This window comes from Anneissia japonica, unplaced genomic scaffold (assembly GCF_011630105.1).
Source record: "Anneissia japonica isolate Jap-2015-1 unplaced genomic scaffold, ASM1163010v1 scaffold287992_len753583_cov170, whole genome shotgun sequence".
In the NCBI taxonomy this organism is placed as follows: Eukaryota; Metazoa; Echinodermata; class Crinoidea; order Comatulida; family Comatulidae; genus Anneissia; species Anneissia japonica.
Genome location: NW_022723469.1, coordinates 506331 through 529700, shown reverse-complemented (window position 1 = coordinate 529700; position 23370 = coordinate 506331). Strand labels below are relative to the sequence as shown.

Sequence of the window (23370 nt, the reverse complement as noted above, 5' to 3'; positions counted from 1 at the left end):
ATCGTTTGAGTCGAAGGCATTGACTGTATGAGCGATCGTTTAATGTTCATAGGGTGTGAGCTTCTGTAGTCGAGGTATCGATTGTTGTCTGTAGGTTTTTATGTGTACTGATGCGGTGACGTTACCATTCTAAACTAATAGATGCGTCTAAGAATGGTAAATTGACTTAGAATTATCCATGGTGAACTTAATGCTAGAATGATACGAATTGCAGTGATTAAATTCTCTAAGACTGTCTAAACCGGCTCCCAAATAAAAAAACATATCATCAATATATCTACAATAATATGATGGTTTCAATTCAAAACTCGATCCGGTAACATCATGTTTTGGAGGTTAGCCATAAAAATGATGGCATAGCTAAGTGCCATCTTTGTTCCCATAGCATGGGTGCCATTGTTTTGCCTATAGTGGCATCAATTAAATTCAAAATGATTATGTGTTAATATGAATTGAATCATTGTGGATATATCACTGATGAGAGGTTGTAATGGAGCATTGGTGAGAAGAGATTCTTCGCAAGCAATCAACCTTCATTTTGAGGAATGTTCTTCAACAAGTTTTGGCAAATTGTGTACCCTCTTAAATTGTATTAAGAAAAATAATTGTTGTATTGTATTGTTGTAAGGTATGAGAGTGCAATTTCCGGGCACTAGAGGCAGCAGGCGCGGATCCAGACCGCTTCGCACCGTTCGCCAATATAAAGTGATAGCAGTGCCTGGTGGTCTGGTGAATTCCAACTCTTTCTGTCAGAAATGCCACCTACCTAAACCAAAGACAAAAATATATAGACAAAATAACCTTTATGCATTGTCTAATAGGCCTATTAATCAAAGAGGGAATGTAATTAAATCGGCTGCGCGATAACGTACGGTACACTGTTGAGTTCTTTTATTATTATTAATATGATTTATGTCACAATATATGGTTAATACAAAATCAATCACAGGAATGATAGACTATACATGTGCGTTGATTCTTATAGGGCCTAACCTTATTGAAATGCATATATAATTTTATTATAATTTGTTATTCCAAAATTACACCAAAGCGAAAACATTATTTTAGTTATTATTTTTTGATTGATGAATTATTATTTCATTATTTTAACGAATGCTATTCGTTAAAAAAAAAAATCCAAAACAATTTTTTTTAACGGAGTTAGTAGCCTAATTGCAGACCTTGAGCTTAAAACTTACGAACACACCTAGATACAGTACGGTACATCTAAAAAGGCATTTGAAGTGGAAAAAACAAATTTGAAAAAAAAAAGACATTGAAAGATATCTAATAAGCGTATAATACCGGTACTGTATTGATTGGTCGGTAAAATGTAATGTTTTCAGGCCCTTATATCCAGTAGGTGGGGTGATACGAAGAGTGTGTATAACCAGTTCACTGTGCCTGGTATACCGGTAACGCACGCAACCAAATTTGATGAGGTCCACATTTCCAAGATAGTTGAGAATGTACTGAATATAAATTTGCGATTTTCTGTGATTACAAATAAAATCTTACATTTGTACATTTTAACCAGTAGGCCTAATCTACTCAGTATGTTGTAATTCGGAAAAACGCAATTTATTCGATTTTGAAATTTTGGCTTCGGGGCACCATGATGTAATCTATCATGGAACGTGATCATACTCCAAAAAAATTTTTCGAAATATGAAATTATTTTGAGAGTAACCATTATATCCTACCGTCCAACCACTAGCATTGAAATGTTGGCAATCAACCAATCACAGAAGACATTATGCATATTTAATTACTTTCCCAGGGCAGTACTGTACAATAAAAATGTATTATTATTTTTCCTAAAGTTGCAACTTAAAAGTTGTGGTCATAAGATTAATTTTAGAACGGCATTATTAACAAGATTTTTAGGTTTTTGAATTGCATTTAACATGTGTACAGTATAATGATTTTGATAAACAATTATAAATTTCTGTACTATCTATTAAACATTTAAAAAGTAAACTTCCTTACGTTGTGGTCTGTATTAGACTGCAATATTTTTAAAGAAGACCATTCAACAAACAACATGAAACAAAATTTCAAGACATAGATACGCCACTGACTTATATAGCCAGATGAGTGAAAATACTCAATCGATGTGCCACCAAATCGTAACCAGCCTTCACCATGCCCTCTCGATGTCACCGGGGACGGAACTGCCAAAAACTGCAGCTAAGGGACGCTACCAATAAACAATCAACAAGCTACCGGGTTTCTGGGTGGATTTGCAAGGTACTACATGGCTCAACTATTTTTACTTAGGGGTTAATTGGTAAAAATCGTGGCACAAATCATACGACGTCACTGACAACGCCGGGGACGGCAATTCGATTTTGAGATTAATTTTCCGAATAAAGTTATACTAAATAACTTCTAATGACGAACTATTTGTTTTCGTTGTCTTTGTTGGTCATTACACTGTAACTATACCCTTTTTATTGGTGATATTACCGTTCTCAATAATCTATGAAACACCCACATAACAACGTCACGTTAGATCGATTGGTGGGGACGCCGTGGTGACGCCGGTAGGGTCAATTTTCGTCGGAAGGTATCAAGATGATAAACAGTTTCATTGGACTAAATTATTGCTAATGTTAACCACATGCTTACCTAAGATTTTACTGACACTGGTTTCAAATGAAATAACTGACAACTTTGGTTTGTATCATATCTTTGTTGACTTCGTCGCCGAATGATGGCAACAAACGAAAAACAAAATACACCATACACTACATTGTACATACAATACCTTGTTATGGCATGTGTTAATATACTGGACGAGTTCTCATCCTCGGCGTCACTAATTTGGATCAAGACGGCACGTACGAAATTATCTTCAATCACTTCCTGATTTCACGACCTGCACATGACAATCGGGACGCTACGTACGGTACATCTCTCATTGTGTTGATGTTGGGAAGGTTTTACCTTCCTATAATGCACAATAATACTTTCTTCCTATTTACAATTTGTATATGAATGAAATACTAATAATATTTAGGTGCATTTTAGAATTCTGAGAATATTTATCGTAATTGTTATTTTTTAAAGAAACATCGTACCGACGTCATCTAGTTTTCTACACTAATTTAAGTGTATGGGTAGTCTTGCAGGGTCTTTCATATTCATATATTATATTCATATATATTTATAGCGCCTTTCTTTGCAGATACGAAGCGCTTCTCTCCCTGGTCATTGGATCCACATGCTAAAGTGTTGTTGCTGTATTCAGCGAAGGAGAAGCAACCCCACCAGGTACCCATTTATACTCCTGGGTGGAGAGAAGCAATGCAGATAAAGTGCCTTGCTCAAGGACACAAGCGAAATGTTCTTAGAAGACTAGTCTACACCACTATGATTGAAAAAAATGAAAAATGTTTTTGACCTCTAAAACCAAGATGGAAAAAGAAAAGCCTATCTACGGTACAGATTCCTCTTATTATAAAGTACAAGTACTCCATCTTCAGCGGTTCGAAATATTGGTGTAGTTTTCGACTCTAATATGACAATGTGTAGTCATATTAACAACATCTGCAATTCCGTTTCCTACCACTTGCGCAATATTAAATTTATTAAGAAATTCTTAACCAACAAGGCCTTAATTAAAATTGTTCATGCATTAATAACATCTCGACTAGATTACTGCAACAGTATACTATGGCATTCCACATAAGCATCTTGTAAAACTTCAAGTTCTTTTAAATATGGCAGCCCGTCTTGTAACCGGCACCTCAAGATTTGACCACATTACTCCAACTCTCCGTCAATTACACTGGCTCCCGGTCAGTAACGCATTGTGTTTAAGCTAATGCTTATTACATGAATCATTGAACAACCAGTCACCAGCATACATCCGTGAGATTATTGTGACAAATTCCACGACTTGTACAAGATCCCTTAGGTCAACAACTGATAAATCAGTGCTATAATTCGTTCCCGAAAGTCGTCTCAGAACTTATGGTGATCGAGCATTTGCAGTTGCTGCCCCTAAGCTTTGGAACAGCCTGCCTGATTATGTACGCCAGGCACCTTCTACTGGGATTTTCAAAAGCCGATTGAAAACTCATCTTTATAACTCAATAGACCACTCACATTCGTTCATTTTCGTTGCTCGATAGGCCAATATTTAGTTTACACACATCATTATGACACCGGTGAAATCAATAGCTGACCGGCCTTGGTCGGTCACAGTAAACGGTGTGATGATGTGTGATTCTATTTTTATCTGTTTTGTCGGTTATTCTGTTTGGTTAGTTTAGGTTATTTCCGGTCAAATTTATTGCCATACATTATTCACATATCAAGCGCCTTGAGACGGTTTCGACATGGAAGGCGCTTTATAAATATAAAACCAATACCAAGTATGTTTTAAAGAGGTATAGTATAGTAAATCATGTTTTTAACACAGAAAACTCTCATATGGTATAACTAAAACAATTATGCTAGTCCTGAGTAGGCCTACTAGTCGACTCTCAGGCCTAAGCCTAGTAGCCCACAGTAGTATTTTATAAGCCATTTTGCCAATTACCATACAGACAAATGTCATTTTGGAAGTGTTGCCTTTTTGGTTTTCCTTTATGACCAATTGCCATTTTGGTCCATTGCCGTTCTGGTCTAAAAGTTTTTTTGCCGGTTTGGTCACCGTTTCAATTGCCGTTTTGGTTTTTTGCCGTTTTGACCTGTTCCCATGAACACTCATCAAGCGAGTTCGATGGTACAACATCAACGACTTCGCCATCAAGTGCACGTGTAGGCCTACGTCGTTACTTATAATGGATCTTTTATATTGCTAGACAACGTCGTAAATACAAGTCGTGGTATACTTTTTTCTTCGTTTTTTTTTTGTTATTATGTTTTTTCTCGCTGTAATGACTCTTGTAAACAGCATCATTGCAGTATACATTTTTATAACAATAACTGTAATGATTAGTCTGCCCTCGGCTTATTAAACTCTCTAGGCCTAAGCCTAGTACTAGTAGTATTGTATTGCCAATTACCATACAAAGTTTTTCCGTTTTGGTTTATTGCCGTTTTGGTCATTGCCGTTTTGACTGTTCCCAGGTGAACCCTCACGCACCCCCTACCGCGGCCGCCAAATTCTGCATCTGTCCCAGCAAGGAAGTTCAGGACCCCTCTAACATCCCTCAGCTCCGCCAGCGTCTCGAGAAACCTTGCTAACGTCGTCGAAGCGTATGTGGGACAGGAAAGTCGTCACGCAGTAAAGTTCAAGGACACCGACATACGATGAGCCGTGTGTATCATGGCACATTGTTATTTTCTTTGAATACCTTTTGTTTAAAACAAATTTTAAAACCACAGGCCGCCCTCAGTTATTTTCACGTGATTACTCATCACGTGAATTTGTAAAATGCCTTGCGTACATTTATCTACATAATTCTTAAAACCATTTTTGATTGGTACTTTAGGTAAAGTAGATGTTTATGTATAATTGAAGGAAAACCATAAATATTGGGTTTTATATCTAAATAATAATTATTTATCTTGGCTGGTTATTGAGCAGAAGTGTTAAAAATTCTTAAAAAATATGTTTTTGTGACTTTAGATGTTTTTATTTTTATAAACATTGATGATTTTGTTTCCGAATTCCGTAGTGAAAAGGGGGCGTGTATAGTTTCTTTAGACCAATCACACACATCGTTTAAAAGCTTTATGGTGGATATTTCGCCTGTAAATGTACACACACAATCACATGTGATCAAAAAGTGGTGGAGACGCCACATAATAGCCAGCGATATCTCTGTAAATCCAATCTGATTCTGAGTTGACTTTCATTTGATTCGTTGTGTTTATTTTGGTGGTACTACTACTACTAGCCTACACATTGCTTACAGGAGGTGATATTGTCGTCGTCTGTGTGTGGTTCTAAGAACAGTGGACGCAGGACCAAACTTCCCAAAAATCATGAAAGTGAAAGTTTTCGTTTTCGCAATATTATTTGCAGCAGGTAAGTCTTCGTTTAATCTTGCTATTATTATTGAATTATTACTTCCTAGGCCTAACCTAGGCCTAGCGCCTATGCCCCTAGGCCTAAGTAGGTAGGCCTAGCTATTAGGTACTCTAGCCTAGGCCCGTAGGCCTTGCTAAGCTAGGCGCGATCTCGTGGGTCCCCAAGGCCCAGAGTAGGCAAGTTTTACCAGCGGCAGTATTGTGTAACTGATTGATTGATTGGCTGACTACTAGGCCTACTGTAGCCTAGAGTCTGCACCTGACAAGAAAATTCAAACTTAATGAAACAGATTGACTGACACATCAGACAATGTAGAAAAATAAATTCAATTTATTGGTATAAAAATTTTAAAAATCCATCAAGACGTTGATTTTATATGATTTTTAAAGTTATTTAATTTGATTAAAAAATTGGAATAGGCCTAGGCATTTTAATGTTAAAAACAAAATAAGTGTGACAAATTGTAATTGTAAAAAAATTATAATTGATTTTGTAGAAAAAAATAATGAATGAATCAACAGATGTTTACTATAGTCTTTAACACAACATTTATTGACATAAAAAATCTACATTTTGTGTCCATCATGGACGCATTCTCAACAAGATCAAGTGAACAAAAATAAACAAATCATAGAAAACCAAATATAGGTGACATGGGGTGGGATTAAACAGTTACTTGATTAAGGGTGCATTCGGGCGAGTTTTATGTGGAGTCTTAACGCGGGATAAATCCGGAAACATCCTTTTCCAGTTCTAGCCCGAACGGGTGTTAAACAATGCGGACCGCCTGCTGATATCCGCTAATAATCCAACGCTACAAATTGCAGTGTTTTTAGAGGAGCAAAAGCAGCATGCGCTAGCAGCAGGGGGAATTTTTTGTTACCTTAATCCCTTTTGATTGTTTTAACACACACCAGGAGTAAAGTCTGTTTAAATATTCATGGTCCCTGCTTCTTTTACAGTTTATTTCCAAAGACAAAACTAAAAATCTCGATAAAATAAATTATTTCAACTGAGGGCTAGCCTAGAACCCATATTGTTCCCTTGTTACATACGTCCACAACATGCATACATGATCATGGCACCACTGCTTATTTGTTTAATACCCCATTCAGACTAGCATCGCATTGCGATCAGTTGTAGCAATTGTGACAACCAATCGCACCCAATCGCAAAGTAACATCGTGTCTGAAAGCTCACCAATAGTAGTTGATATGTAATCGATATCACAATTGTTACCCGTTACGATTGGGTGCTACAATCTTTATTACTCCCGATTACCACGGAATCCGATCGCAACGAATCACAACGAATTCCACAGGCACTGTTTGGCTGAGGTCAGTCAACATGGGCCTAGCCACCGGAGGCCTAGGCCCTAGAATGTAAAATTAGTTTGTGTTGGTCTGAATGCGTTCGTTGATTGCGATCGGGAGTAATCAGTTTTGGATTACCACCATCTGCGATTTATTGGGAGTTTGCTATGCTTTATTATTGTTGCTTCTTTAATTGCATAACTTGATTTTGGTGGACCAATGCCAAAGTCCGTTTCTTAATTAAAGTGTGGGGTGACGCAGCTAGGTGACGCAAGGGAAAGGGTCCAGGGCAACTTGATAGAAACTCAACATTTGCATAGGTTTGACGTCCAAGGTCATTGGTTTATTTTGAAAGCCGAGTTTTGCACGAACCAGTAGATCACCCGCGGATAAAATACCAGTTAAAATAACGGTTCTCGCCCGAACACACCCTAACACACTATGTAACAATAGCTCAGTAGGCTATCATGAAGTGGAAAAGTGAATATCTCGATGTTAGATTAATTAGTTAAATTAGATAAACAGTTTTGCTAGATACCAGGGAACATTTAAATTACATGGAACGATCTTGAACTACTATGGCGTGCTAATCCAATTGAGACCACATTGTTTCGTTATTGTTGTGTTCTAGTTCTTTGATCATAGACACGCGGTACCGACAGTTTAGCAACAAGTATGAAAATATCACCACCAACGTCAGCAACTTGGATAGATATTATATATCTAATAAATATAAAATGGTTTACTGTGTTGAATGCCTTTTTTAAATCTAGCATACTAAGCCACTATGATACCTCTGTACCAATACCAATACTTCATACCAATCTTCAGTCACATTAATTAATGCAGTAGATGCTGAATAGGATGGGCAGAAACCAAATTGATTAGTATTAATTAGGTTATTAGTATTAAGATATGAAGAATATTGATTAAAAACAACTCTTTCAATAACTTTAGATATTATAGGAAGAACTGAGATGGGCCTATAACTACCAGGCTCTGCATGATCACCATTCTTGTATATAGGACTGATTTTAGCTTTTATCTTTGATGGAAATATACAAGTGGTAAAAGAATGATTAATTATATGAGTAATAATTGGTGAAATTATAGGTGCAGCAATTTTTAATAATTTGGATGGAATGTCATCACAGCCTGTAACTTTATTGTTAGATATATTTGACAAAAATTTAAAAACAAACTAAGTTAATACATGTTCAAAATTAAATGACTGATCAGTGAAATTAGGAATATTGTTATAAAAATGGTCATTAGTAGGATTAACTATTTTAGCTGCAAGTTTAGGTCCTACTTCAGTGAATTAAGTGTTAAAGTTCATTGGCTATGTCTTCTGGCTTGGTAAACTGGCCTTTTTCTGTTTTTATGAGAGATATACTGGTATTTTTAGTTTTAGATGGTATTAGCATGTCGAAGCTGTTTCCAAGTTGATTTAATATCGTTTTTATTTTCTGCAATTACCATTTTTCAATGTTTTTTTTTTCTATTGTGATACGAGTATTACGTTTATTTTTGGTTTTATGATAACTTGCCCATTTACTTGGATCACTTGAGGTTAGAACAGTGTAGTAATGTGATGGCTAAAGGCTTTAAATTTATTCAATTAGGAAGAAATATATTATCTTATTTTTGGAGATTTCAAGGCAGCGGTGGGCGTAATGAAAATAAAGACAAAGTTTTATTTTTTTTCTGAAATTTCCATTTTTTTTCAACTGGTGCGCTAATTGGCCAAAAATAAAATTTTTATTTTTATTCGGTTTTTGCTAAACAAGGCATAAAAAAGTCTTGCCTAATTTGCATAGTTTGTTTTAATCCAATATGACACGGTAATCCACTGAAAACTTGAGCCAAGGATGCAAGAATCAAGATTCCATTATTGTCAATATTATAGCATACTGCAACTCAAGCAGTTACCAGACAAAAAATTTAACTACACCTGTAGGGGCAAAAATTTTTTTCTAGCTATGTCGGCTATACTTGCCGACACCTTTATCAACGCACAGATGAACACACATCAATGCATTGATGAACGCAGAAAAATTACATGGAAACATCTCGAACTGAACATCAAAGGTTATAACCCGCAGTACTGCCGCTCAATATCCTAATCAACTGATAAACAATTTACAACTAATTATGACGACCCAATTGCTTTGCACGTGCTCGCTATTGTGTAAACTACTGTACATGATCTTTTACTTCCTGCATCATGTTCGCTTGGTTATCGACGTCGTATCATACCATGATCATACAGTACCAGGGAACAGTTACAGTTACACCACCTAATTGTTAAATACAGAAACGGTAAATGTGGACTAGGCCTACACCGACAATTTTTTTAATATTTTAATATTAAACATATTTTAGATATATATTATTAGATAAACTAAAACTATGGTGTAATATAGTCTTGATTGGTTCAAAAGCTGTTGAAGTAATCGTGTTCAAGTGGCATGTATTGATGGGTCTCTATCAAGCACTAAGAAAGTTCAATGTCTAATACCACAAGGTTCTATTATTGGCCCTCTTGCATTTCTTATGTATATCAATGACCTCCCAAATATTGTACACAGTGTAAAGTTAACATGTATGCTGATGACACAGCCATATACAGTATTATGCATTAAACTCAATCAATGATACCATCGAATGTATTAATAGTGATTTAGAATCTGTAATATACAAGTGGCTCTCATGCAACAAACTTTGCTTAAAATATTGAAAAATCTGAGTTTATGCTAATTGGCTCAAGATAATAGCTAGCAAGTACAAAAGATGATGATAGGCCTATAACTGTTCAAATTGATGGAATAAAATTTTCAATTGTAAAATCATGTAGCATCGTTTACTTTTGTGAAGTGGATTTTCTTCTTTTCCATTAGTTTATTTTGCCTTTGTTACTGTAGGTATAGATTACTTTTATTTTACTAAATTGTTGACTTTTGCATACAGTGCTGTTTAATTTTTAATTATTATATTTTGTGTCTATATTATTTAATTTCTACATTTAACTTGCTTTTTATGATGTACCATTATGTGTAATTTTGTTAATTGTAAATAAGGTGTCTCACGGCGATAATGAAAAACAGCATTGTATAATTGTTGATTCGTGCTTCATGAATAAATAAAGTTTTACTACTACAGTACTACCAATAACATTTTTATTTTCCCTCCATCTGGGTGTTTTTGGCAAAACTATTTGCTAAATTAAAGATAAACAAATTTTAATTAAAATTTTTTTTCTTCCCTCCTCAAACGATCTTAAAAAAAAAAATAAAGTTATTGAAGCAAGGTATAAAAAAAGTTTCACCTTAAATACTGTACATTGGTTTCTTATTTATTTATTTATTTATTTCAACATCATCCAACAGCGACCAGTTTCGCCCATGACAGGATTGATACATGAAAATTGATATATACAAAATTTATATAAGTAATATAACATTAAATTCAAATATAGGTCTAAAAATAATTAAAAATATAAGAAATTCACTTAGTAATAGAAATAAAAATGGTAGTAATTTTTTTTTTTTTTTTTTCTTGTAGCTGCTGCTGTGAAATTTGATTCCTCCAGGTGTGCACATGGTCCTGAGTACTGGTGCCAACACCGAAACACAGCAGAAGAATGCGGTGCTGTACGATATTGTCAGGATAATGTTTGGCCTAAACCTGGTGTAACTGCTGTGAGTCTGTACATTTTTGCATCCATCCAGGCCTTCATTACAAGCTCCTTTTAGGGTTTTATGAAGGCCCTTTTTAATTTCTTATCCACTTTAAAACATTTTAAAACAAGTTTTATTTGTAAATAATTGAATGAATAGGTTAAGAATTAAATTGAATACAAAAAAAATTTTAAAAAAATTAAGTGAATTCATGTTGTTCATTTCTGCCCTGTTCTGATGGATCATGGATCTCCTATATGTGCCCCGGGGGGTGCTGTTTGTTTGATGTCAGCGGGTTGTCATCAGACAGTGGTGTCTGCCTGATCGTGGTAGGCATTGTTGTTCCTGGTGATCGCTGATTCTCATTCATGCATGGTTTCAGGTATGAGAGCTCCTTGATCTATGATCTCTCTTTTTTTAAATTTTATCTATACAATGTTATGCTTGTTAAGTGTTTATTCAATTTTTGTCAATTAATGTTGGGATGCCCTCGAAAGTGATAAAGCTCACTATTGGTTTCCCCCGGTTATTAATTTGGCTTCTTTTTTGTAATACTGTATTTCTTGTTAGTTAATGTTTACCAGAATAAATATTAATGAAAAATGAAATGAAATGCCCTAATATTTGTTTTTAATTTCTCTCTATTAAAAAATCAGGTTTTCTTGGTGTTTGTGAGCTCATTTGCCAATCGTCAGTATACTGTTTTAATCAAATTATTGAAAAGACAGTGGTTAACACAAATCTTTTAATCCAATTCTAAATTATTAATTTTTAAAATGTTCACTTTGGCAAAAACAGTACAAAATATTAAACATTAAAAATTATGTGCAATAATTCTGATGGAATTGTATTCAAATAATCCAATCCACCATAATGTACAATTGGAATAAAAAAATGTTAAGACTGGTGTAAGAATAACCACTGCCTATTAAAATAAGGGGATGTGTTTCCTGCCATTCATGGATTTGGCAATTTGGAATGATGTCTGCTACATAGTATCACACACCCACTCTAGCTCGTGGATATAATTAATGGCATCTACTTGCGGTACACCACATGGATAGTTCTGAAAAGAACTGTTGTTGGTTGAGAATGTCTCAATGTTGCGATTGAGTTACTTCAATCCTCTGTAGGAGAGTAATATCTGAAGACGATTGAAGCAACTCAATCGAAACCTCGAGAAATTCTCAACCAACAACAGTTTGTTTATTAGAACTGTCCATGTGGTGTACCGCAAGCATTAATATATATTATTACTTCGCCATGCAAACAATAATGGCATCTAACAATACAACTATTTGTAACTCAAGCCTACTATAGTGTAATTATCTATTTTTAGTGTTTTTACCTCTGAAACCTTAAAGCTTGCTTTGATTATTACAGGATATGTGTACTGACTGCAAGAACTTTTTCGGTGATGTTCAGAATCTCTTACAAAATACAACCGTACAGGTAGCCAAACTTTTCTTTTTTGCATTCAGGTTTAATAATAATAATTATATAATAAAATTAGTATAAAATAATAATTTCGTAATTAGTTTATGAATAATCTGGATTAAATTTTTTTTTTTGGCCTCAAATGTGTCCCCTTAATATAGGGAGTTCTGCTTTATTTTTAATTAATGAATTGCATTGCAGCAAATGATAGTCAGTGATATTAAAATGATTTGTGCTGACCTGGGGCCATATGCAGACCAGTGCAACACTCTTGTAGACCAATACGGAACTCTAGTGTTGGGTCTTCTTGCCTCTCAGTTGGTAAGTAAGCTCTAAATTACTTTTGTTGTCTACACCAGGACTAAAAAAACAATATTATATATTGCAAAACTATGACAAAAAAAACAAATAGACTGAATGAATAGAATTAAAGTTAATGTATATTATTTCAGTTGTATTTATACATAAAATGTGGAAGTGGTTTGTTGCAGTGGGATCGGTTTGGTTTCCCAACCTCGAGGTTCGGGTTTCAAACCCTCTTCGCAGTGCGATTCACTTATGTCCTTGGGCAAAGCACATAATCTGCATTGCTTCTCTCCGCCCACGAGTATAAGTGGGTACCTGGTAGGATTAAATGCTAGAATGCGCTGATGTACAGTAGCTTCTGAAACGTTATGGAATACTCTTCCAGGAAGCTTGGGTTTGTGTTCCATAGGCAATTTTTTAATCCGATGACCGGGGTATAAATGATAAATGTGAAGTGCATAGAGGGCTTAACAATATACAATATACGCTATATTAGTCTATACCATTATTATCGTTATTATTTAAAACACAAAAAAGATTTAGCAGTTAGAACAATAATTTCATTCAGTTTGTACATACTATAGGATTTTGTCTCACATTTCTTTGTTTTAGGACCCAACTAGCGTTTGCGGCACGGTCGGATTCTGTAGTTCCAAGTACTTCAAATCTGTAAGTTACTGATATTTTTTCCGGTATAAGTATATATAGCATTATATTATATAAAAAAAATTTAAACTTTCTTATAATAACTAATTCAGAATAAAGTGCATAAGCCAATTATGATAAAAAAAACATGTCTTTTTCTGTCATAAAATCCTGGATTGTTTTTACTGGTGCTAGTAAAAAAAATGTAATTGTTTGTAAGTCGTAATTGAAATGGATATCATACACATTTTTCTTAGGAAAGCAAATTAATTATGAAATTAAACCGATAGCACATAATTTTTCTTTTCATAATTATCATGGATTATTCTGATGGTCGGCCTACTGTAATGGCTCTCTCTTTTGAATTATCATTGGTCTCTATATGCTTTTATCTGATGGAAAAATAAAAGCAAAACTTCAATCGTTTTAAATGATCACGCACATTCTTAAAATTGGTGTTGTTATTTTACTGTAAATATCACTTTAGATCGATCGATTGATGTTGCATTTGGTATAAAATCTCTGTCTATAACTATCAAATTTTATTTGTCAAGAAACTGTTATATGCCCATATATAGTCATAATGTGGCTATATATGGTCATGATGTGATGCCATAATGACCATATGTAGGAATATCGCATGTTTATGTCAAATAAAATTTGATAATCTGGACTAGGCTTATATAGAACAAATAGGCCTATGTAATAATCATACGACATTTACAGTATATATAGAGTAGTGCTAATTCATTATAGATCTGAGGGTCTTAAATGGTACCAACCCAGCAGCCTATGTTTTGAATCTGAATCTAGTTATCGAACAATATATAAATAGGCTGAGGCGTGTAATGATAAACAGATAGTGACACAATATCCATGTGTGTTCATCCCTGCTCTGTGTCTGCATGATGATAATAGCATTGAAAGTTAACTTTAAAATCAAAGGTTATGTTTAAAAATCACAGATTAGGTGTTGCAGTATCATATGAAGATACGGTCCCTAGATGACCCACACTGTAAGGAAGTGCAAAATATTTCTCAATATTTATTATTGCTATTACAGTTTTACAGTATTTCATTTTTGTTTTTGTTCTTATTTTATTCATAATGTAGTATTTTTAATAATTGATATTTCTTTCTGTTTTATGTTGTTTGTGTACAGGCTTTTGGCTTTTGTTTTATGTTGTATGAAAATATATAACATACTCTTCACTCTGTGAAGAATTCCATATTAAACAGTGCAGTGCTAAATCAGTGCATTGGTACATTCAGAATGTCTAGAATCCCACTCACTCTCCCCTCCCACCCCCCTCATTTGTAAAAAGAGAGAGTATATAGAGATGGTGCCTTTACCAAGACACCAAGACAAATGTTCAACTTCAGATTCGAACTCCTGATCTTCCAATTATAAACCTGAAGCTTTGCCACTGCGTCAGATGCTTTCTTATGCTTTGTATAATTTAGCAACCAGATTGTAGAGGTGAAAGTTTTTATTCGGCGGAAAAATCAACTGTTGCTTAGTTGAAATTGCCGGTCTTGACATAATGTTCCCAGAATGTCGTTCCCTGTTGGCAAATGTGCAAAGCACGTCTAGGTTGGCTTTGGAATGCTGAACATCATATTCGGTTGTAGAGTTCGCTGTACTATGTACCATTTATTCCATGTTAACAATAACATATTCAATTCACATATGGTAATATCATCTTAATGAATGTTGTGTTTACAGAGAAATATAATTAGAAATAATATCATGAAAAGGGTAATGTAGTAAGCATAGCTTTAAAGCACATGACCCATTTGAATTATGCACATACGTATTTTCTAGATAATCATTCATATAAAGAAATAACAATTAAATAAGTAGTAAAAATGAAAAAAAAAACAAAATAATAATATTAATATTAAACATGCGATATTACTAAATATGGTCATTATGACATCACATTGTGACCATATATAGCCACATTATGACTATATATGGGCATATAACAGTTTCTTGACAGAGATGCTACTGAAAACTGCAATATGTAGGGTGGTGGCGACAATAAAGTTTTACTAAAAATGTATGCAAACAAAGCTTATAATTACTATTTGTGGGTCGATTTTTTGGGATATTTAAATTTGTTTGTGACATCACTATTTATAACAATGAGATCCTTCTAGTGGATCATGTGATATTGTTTGCACATGATTTTGATTCACTAGATATTTCCCCAGTTGCTTGGTTGTTTCCTACTCTTAACAAGGATCCAGAATTGCTTTAGCTTCCCCCCATGACTGTCACGTCTTTTCCGATACAAATGTTTTGTGACATACTGTACACTATATTAACAATGGAGTCCTTCTATTGAATCATGTGATATTATTGTTTGCACATAAGATTTTGAACCCCACCTCAAATCTTTTCTTTTTTCCATAGCTTTTCCACCCCAGTTTCTGTTTGACTTCTTCATTCAGTCCATCAATTTGCATTGTATTGTTTATTGTTTTATTGTAATTATTATTATCATTTTGCTTATTACTATTATTTTTATTTATTATTATTATTATTATTTTTATTTATTATTATTATTATTATTATTACTTTACTTTGTTGTATTTTTGCTCTTTATTTTGTAATTTATTGTAAAGCGCAAGTGACTACTTCCGTTTAACCGACGCTATAGAAATTTATAAATCTATCTATCCATCTACATGATTTTGATTCACTAGGCTTTTCCCCAGCCGCTTGGTGTTATAAACACTGGTTGCTTGTTAATACTACTTGTATCAAGCAACCACATTGCTATCTTTCCCATTTCGTCTATCACCATTCACTGTCCCTTCTCTTCCGATCATTTTTGCTCCCATATCCAACTAAAAACTACGCTGCTCCCTTTTGCACTGCCACAAATTTACATCTTACCCTTGCTCTGTTGCCTTGGGATAACAAAATAAATAAATATTTATATATTATAATATATATATAAATATATATATATATTTAAATATTTTGTTGCATTCACAGAGCAGTAACATGTGTAGCGATTGTGATGCATTCTTCGGTGATGTACAGGGCCTCCTTAAAAATACCACTGTTCAGGTAATTATAAATTTCGTAATATTTGTTATGACTAATAACCAGGCACTTTAAATATTAGGAATTGTATGTAAATATATGATTATTAATTCATTTATATACAATTTTGAAAAACCGTTGTTCCTGGTTTAGCAATCACAATAACTTCCTAATATATGTAATGGCTTAACCAGGTACTACAAATATTTGGAATTGTATGTAAATTAGTTAATTTAATTATAAATTTACATACAGTTCCGTATACTTGGTGGGTGAAGTCATCATATTTTGTAATACTCAGTAAGTTGAACCGAAGTAGTACTACTGTTGAGAGTAGTTGAAATAGTTTAATGATGCAAGCTTTTTGTGTTCACAACAGCATTAACAACAATAATAACTAGACTTTACTTTGTTGAAATTACAAATGAAACATTAAAAGAAAATCTTTAAAAAATATTAAGTAAAAAAATATTTGATAAACAAAAATATGATCATGCTGAAGAAAATTATGAAGTAAACAAAAAAAAAACAAAAAAAAAACATGGGAACCAACTGGACGTCAGTAAGACTAAACTATGGGTACAGTATTAAATACTATAGGGAGTTTTTTGCTTACGAAAATGATAACGAATACGGTTACGTCATCAAATTTTTAGACCCTTCCCCAACCATTATAGTCTATCTGTCTTTTGAATGAATCGAGGTCATTATCAGCGTGTACAGTACAGCACGTTGTCAAGAACGTTTTAGGCACAAATGTCGATAATGATAGTGACGTATTCGTAATTGTTTTCGTAAGGTTGCGAAATCTTACAATTACGTTAAATAACCCGAAATTGCGGAGGTCAGTGCTTTTTTATTGTGTACCTTGCGTGGTGTTATGAGTCGAGGGCGAAAATTGCATTTCAAGGTAGGTGTGTAGCTACATCAATTACAATTATCTTTTTATAGTCTCTAATAAAATGCAGTCATTGTGTGTTTATAGACGGAACAAATTCAACTACCAATTCTTCTAAGAAGAACTACCAATTAAAAATAGTTTTTGAGCTAACATTTTGTTTGAATGGCTCTGTGTACTCAGTGAGTATAACTTAGAATTCCATGAGTAGAATAGATAAATCCAGACTGTTCTATATTTTATTGGTGTTATGATTGATGTCACACTTTTCAAGTGGACAAGAACAAAATTTGATCACTTATAACCAACGATTCCAAACATGTACAGAAGTTAACTAAAATTTAATCCATGTATATTTCTAGCCATTATCAGGAAGTAATTAACAATTATTTTTTTAGCCTAAGTTCCAAAGTAGGAAGTAAAGATCAACTTTTTTTCTAGACAATTAATTGAAAAAATAAAAAAAAAAGAAATCCAGGAACTTTCTTAAATATTGTTTTTATAGATGAAGCTCTATATATAGCCTAGTGTTTTAAATCGCTGCACATTCAAACAACCTATTATAACAGGAAGTTTAAATCCCCAGATATTTTTTTGCTTTTTTTCACTGGGCTTGCAACTGTTTTTTCTATGGAGATTACCAATACATTATTGAACTTTTACCTTGTCTTTTTTTATGGTCTCTAATGCTCTGTTGCATATGTACTGTACATTATGTCTTGCATTAGTTATTTACAAAATATGATGCTTTTGTTATGTTGTGTAATGTGTAAAACAGGAAGTCTCAATGCTTTATGCTATAAATATACTGTAGACCAGACAGAATCGATATTGTGACAACAAATAAAAATAGGCTCCCAACAGGAGTTTTTGTTTTTTTAATTTTTTCTTATGTACTTCAATGTGCAGATGTGTGTATTATTGTAGTGTATCTGGATTTTTCATGAAAATTTTCTTTCATAAAAATATTCTGTATAGGCCTACTACTATATTACACTAAAAACTCTTTAAAAATGAGTAACTCTTGGAGTTACCACTTTATGTCGCTGATCACGAAGAGTACTACCATGTTCTAGAGGGCGTCCTTCAAATGACGGTAAAAGGCATTCGTGGCGAACGCGTGCTACGTCTTTATAACGCGTGTTCGAGTTTTGAACTCAATTTTGTACGAGTTCCGAACGCTATTTGATTATAGAGCGCCCCCTACCTCGTGGTAGTATTACCCATCGTGCCTCAACCGGATTAACCCTTTTCCGCCATCTTTAATTGCTACATCATGACATTGTGTCTGCACCCCCGTTGGGGGCAGTAGACACAAAAATGAATCTAATACAACATGCCGAATTAGGCCCCTACATCATATTCTATTTCACAACTGGGCTTGTTAGGCAATAATTAATAATGATAATTTCAAATGGAAATACAATTTATATAGGCTAATTAGCACACTGCCGCCACGTGTAGAAATGGAAATTTCAGAAAAAAATTTTAAATTATTTTCATTCATGCTAGATGTGTATAAGAGACAGCCCCATTACCTTGAAATCTCAAAAAATAAGATAATTTATTTCTTCCTAATTATATAAATTTAAAGCATTTTACCATCCTATTACTACACTGTTTATGTTCAGTAACAACATTTTAAATTTTATTTTCTCCATCAGTTTTATTTTTAAAATACTTTCCTTGCAAAGTCTTAATTGTCATTGGCTAGTTTGGCAGGCAAGTGAATGCTAATAATTATCCACTATTCTCTATTTACCATTTGCTTGTCATAAGTAATTCCAAGTAACAGATCCATAGATAATCTCATTTAATAATATTATCTTCATAGTCCCTTAAATTGGCTGGTAGTAAAGTTAAGCCAGCTGACTCGAAGAAAAATTAAATTTATCCTGTATAACTGATTTTTCCAAAGATACAAAAAGGTATTTAACAAAAAACAATCTGGGGAATGGTTATGATATCAGGTAGGGCAAAACATCACTCTTATGATATTTTCCTGAATCAAATTCACATCGAAATAGTATTTGTAGTCTAGTGCTTAAAGCGCCAGGGTGGTTATCTGGAGGTTGTGGGTTTGATTCCCACCCAAATCACTTGCAAATATTTGGGAATTTACTGAGCATTCGATACTAATAACACGTAGGTTTAAACATCCTTTTTAAATTATTTTCAGTCAGTGAAAACCAAATACATTTTTGATGTGTCGGTACTTGTTTGATCTTTCTAATTATTAAGCAATGCGAAATCTTACATTGGTCATAATATCTTTAACCAGGAACTAAGTACAAAAAATTAATCAACAGAAAGTGAATTAATGAAGCATAGAAGAATCACATTATTTCCTGGTTTATTATTTTTTTTTTCTGATGTTTTTTAAAGATCCCATAAAGAAATACTAAGAAATATCATAAAAAAAATCATTAAAAAAAATTAACTTAACTATTAAATTAACTAATTAACAAAAATTTTCACCCATAATTTTACAGCGAAAAACATAATAGAAACACTTCAGTCACTAGAAGTTTTTTTTATTATTTTTATTATCATCAAGTATAAAAATCAGAGTGCACACTTTTTAAAATTCAATAATTTTATGCTCAGGTTAGTAATTTGTATGTTACTGCAGAATGAGCACTGAGATAATGGGGGCAGTCCTACAACAACAAAGCCAAAGATACATTCCTGTCTCTTATACACATCTAGATGTGTATAAGAGACAGCCCACATACATTTTTTCTTTTCTGGACTATCCTTGGTGGTTACAACAAATAAATCCAATCTAATCCATTACAATCTTAATAATAAGCTACAGCTTCACTGCATCATTTCTAGAGTTTATTTTACATAAACAAAATAGCTTCACAACCTATCCTCCAAGTATCGAAATGCATGCCATCGTGTTGGAATTTCAATATTTCAACATTAATTATGTCATCATCAGATAATTATGTCATATTCGGTTTGAGCTTTATTTGCTGATGCTGTATTTCCAGAGCTAACAAAACCTAAATGGAAACAGGCCAATGTTTAATATCTGTTTCCCTATTAGTTTTTGTGTTTAATGTAACACTATGTGAATAAAGATAATCAATATTTGTGGAATGTTTGTAAAAAAATATCAACAAAAACATGAAATATTACGTTATTTATTTCAAAAGAACATCACAGGTAGATGCATTTTAATAAATTTAAAACGTTATAGTTAATACACATTACATATAAATTAAAATTATATTAATTTTTCAAATCATGCCCCTGTACACCATTTCTGAAGATGCAACAATCAAAAACACTTCAAGTTTTATTCGTCCCTATTTTTTTTGTTTTTTTGGGCATTTTGTTTCAAAGACTAGGCTACAACAAGAAGAATAGTTCTGCACTGGCCACAGATAAACTAAGAGAAATGCCACTGGAAGTTCTCCCAGTGGTAGTTGCCAGTTCTCAGAAATGTTCACTTCAAATTTGGCGAAAATGGTGTATCTTGTTGAACACAGAGTATTTTTAATTTTACGTTTGCCTTCTTTCTTTCTTTTTTTTTTTAAATACCATTTTAGGAAGAGATAGAGAACATGCTTGTGTCAGTCTGCCAACAACTAGGCATTGAACTTTCTGAATGCAGTTTAATAACGGTAGTGGGACCTGAGGTCTTCGATTTCCTGGCATCTGAACTGGATCCCAAGACTGTCTGCACCGCCATCAAGTTCTGCCAGAGTTCCCTTTTGCAGCGTTACAACAGCGTGAAAATGAATGTAGGTCTTGGTGTAAATTGATTTTGTATCAGTCCCATAATATTGAAAATTGTAATGTTGGAGGAATTGGCATTCATCTTTCATGGCTTGTTTAAAATGCAAACATCCTGATGTTTCCATCTTTTGATTGGCTGTGATGCACCAACTGGCTGCTAGATTGCATTGAATCTATGACTACCACATAAACTTGCCAATTTCAATTTATCAGTTTTGATTTCATTTTTTATTCTATAATTTTGTTCATGCATAATACATAATTATCGATACCACTTTTTTTTCAGAACTGATATAGTTTTGTTTTCGCTATAATAATTCATTCGTGATAAAGGGTTTATTCGACTGGGTCATTTTGTTGAGTTACGAATTTTCGTTGAGTATAAATTTTCATTCGACTGGTTCGTAAAATAGACTTCGTTGACAACGAAAATTAACATAACCAGAATGCGTTAATCAGCGTTAAGTTTTTCAAAAAAAGATATGGCTGATTGGTCAGTTTAGCAACAACATTTGCATTAATATAGTTTACATTAAATTTCAGAAAATAGAAATTACAATATTTACCCACATTGAAGCCAAAAAATAATTGTAGGCTAACAGAATTCAAAAACTGGATGAAAACATTTTTTTTACAAAGAACCCATACTGCTACAATCCGAAGCAGCCTTGATTACGCAGCGTGTATAGCGGTAACTACTCAGCCATTTTGTTTTATTAAGTAGGATTTTACCGCTGCTGCAGGTGGGCATGGTTTAGCGAAAATGACCAGTCGAATACAGCCAAAGATACATTCTTATTATCTTTCATAATGGTGTAACAGTCATTTAGAATGGGAGGCATGCCGTCCCAAAACCAGTGTACTATCGCTATACTGTAAGCCCATCTTGATTTAAAACCCACCTCTTGAGTTTGCAAAATTAGCCTTGGAAAGAAGCCCCATCTCAAGATAGCAAAGGCTTCTTTTTCGAGATACTACAGTATATACAGTGTACATAAATTTCAAAGAAACAAAATAAATTAAGAACACGCTTGATTTGTACAGAAAAGAAATAGAAGCCACCCAGAGCTTCGATTCAAGGTTTTACTGTATGTTAAACTATAAGAAATGAAAGAAAAGCCATAATACATTACTCATAACTTTGGCAATAGTATGTTGATTGCAGTAAATGACTCATTTGAAAGCTTACACGCTTACAATGTAGGGTTATATTAAAAAGTTAATTTTCACTGGTGCTTGTTTTGGAATGGCTAATCCTCATTCTGTACAGTATTTGATATGAAACATGTGATTTAATATAAATACTATGCTGTAGTCAGAAACCGATTCTCAAAGATATTTTGTTTACTTTGTGTTTGCAACCTCATATTTTTTTAAATGATGCATTATGGGATTTTTTTCAGGCAAATGATCAGTGTGCAGATTGCAAAGCCTTCTTTGGGGATGTTGAAGCAATCCTGAAAAACCAGACATTACAAGTAAGTAAAAGTGTAACAAATTCAAAATGAGAATACTCATATCCAATAACACTTGCAGTACCCGCTGCTACTAGGTGATCGAATTCATCACTAGTCACCAAGCGAAAGCTCGGTGGTCTAGTGGTTAAGACATCAGGCTAGATACCTGGAGGTCGTGGGTTCGATTCCCACCCGAATTACTTCCGATTTTTTTCGCTAGTATTTGGGGACGTACTGAGTATTCAGTACGATTACACGTCAGGTAGGGCAAAAACATCACTCTTATGAGAATCAAAACCTTGTGATGATTGGATCATGATCAGGAAATATTCACATGTTAAATTTAAAAAAAAGAACACTTCTTCTGTGGCTACAATAGGGACTATTCATAAGGTAATGAACAGGAGCAGGCTGATTTTCCCCTTGGCACTGTCCACCAGACATTTTACCACACATTTACCCCCGGATGGGTTCCCACCACAAATTTAAATACAAGTTATACATCAAGATTTATATTATCTCTTTTACTAAATTAATAATAATATAATTAATTAATAATCAACTGCACATATTTAAGTAACAAAAACTAACATAAAAAAACAATATGAATTACATACATTAAGCCATTAAGTTTACTTTATTTGAATTTATTAATTTTTAGGTACTATTTACTTCTCATCTATAATTTGCTGCTGTTGTTTTTTATGTTAATTACAATATAACACAGCAATATTGACAATTTAATAATGAAAATTATATAGTAACTGAAAATGAGCAAATACAAATAAAATAAGCTTACTGACTAATGTTACACCAGGAGATGCTATCCATTGCCCC

At 33.6% G+C, this 23370-nt stretch overlaps 1 protein-coding gene and 1 non-coding gene across 2 annotated transcripts in view; both read left to right on the top strand.

Annotated features, from left to right (window-relative positions):
• The first annotated feature begins 5730 nt into the window (after positions 1 to 5730).
• The window catches only part of LOC117112217, a 42771-nt gene continuing 25131 nt past the window's right edge, over positions 5731 to 23370 (top strand). Inside the window, exons 1-8 of the mRNA XM_033255291.1 lie at positions 5731 to 5986; positions 10867 to 11003; positions 12366 to 12434; positions 12621 to 12740; positions 13338 to 13394; positions 16378 to 16452; positions 20887 to 21081; positions 22480 to 22554. Coding sequence (XP_033111182.1) covers positions 5944 to 5986; positions 10867 to 11003; positions 12366 to 12434; positions 12621 to 12740; positions 13338 to 13394; positions 16378 to 16452; positions 20887 to 21081; positions 22480 to 22554 — 771 coding nt within the window. The 5' untranslated portion in view covers positions 5731 to 5943. The remainder of the gene's footprint in view (positions 5987 to 10866; positions 11004 to 12365; positions 12435 to 12620; positions 12741 to 13337; positions 13395 to 16377; positions 16453 to 20886; positions 21082 to 22479; positions 22555 to 23370) is intronic.
• Trnas-aga lies at positions 22661 to 22733 on the top strand. The gene has a single exon. It is a non-coding gene; the product is annotated as a tRNA-Ser (tRNA).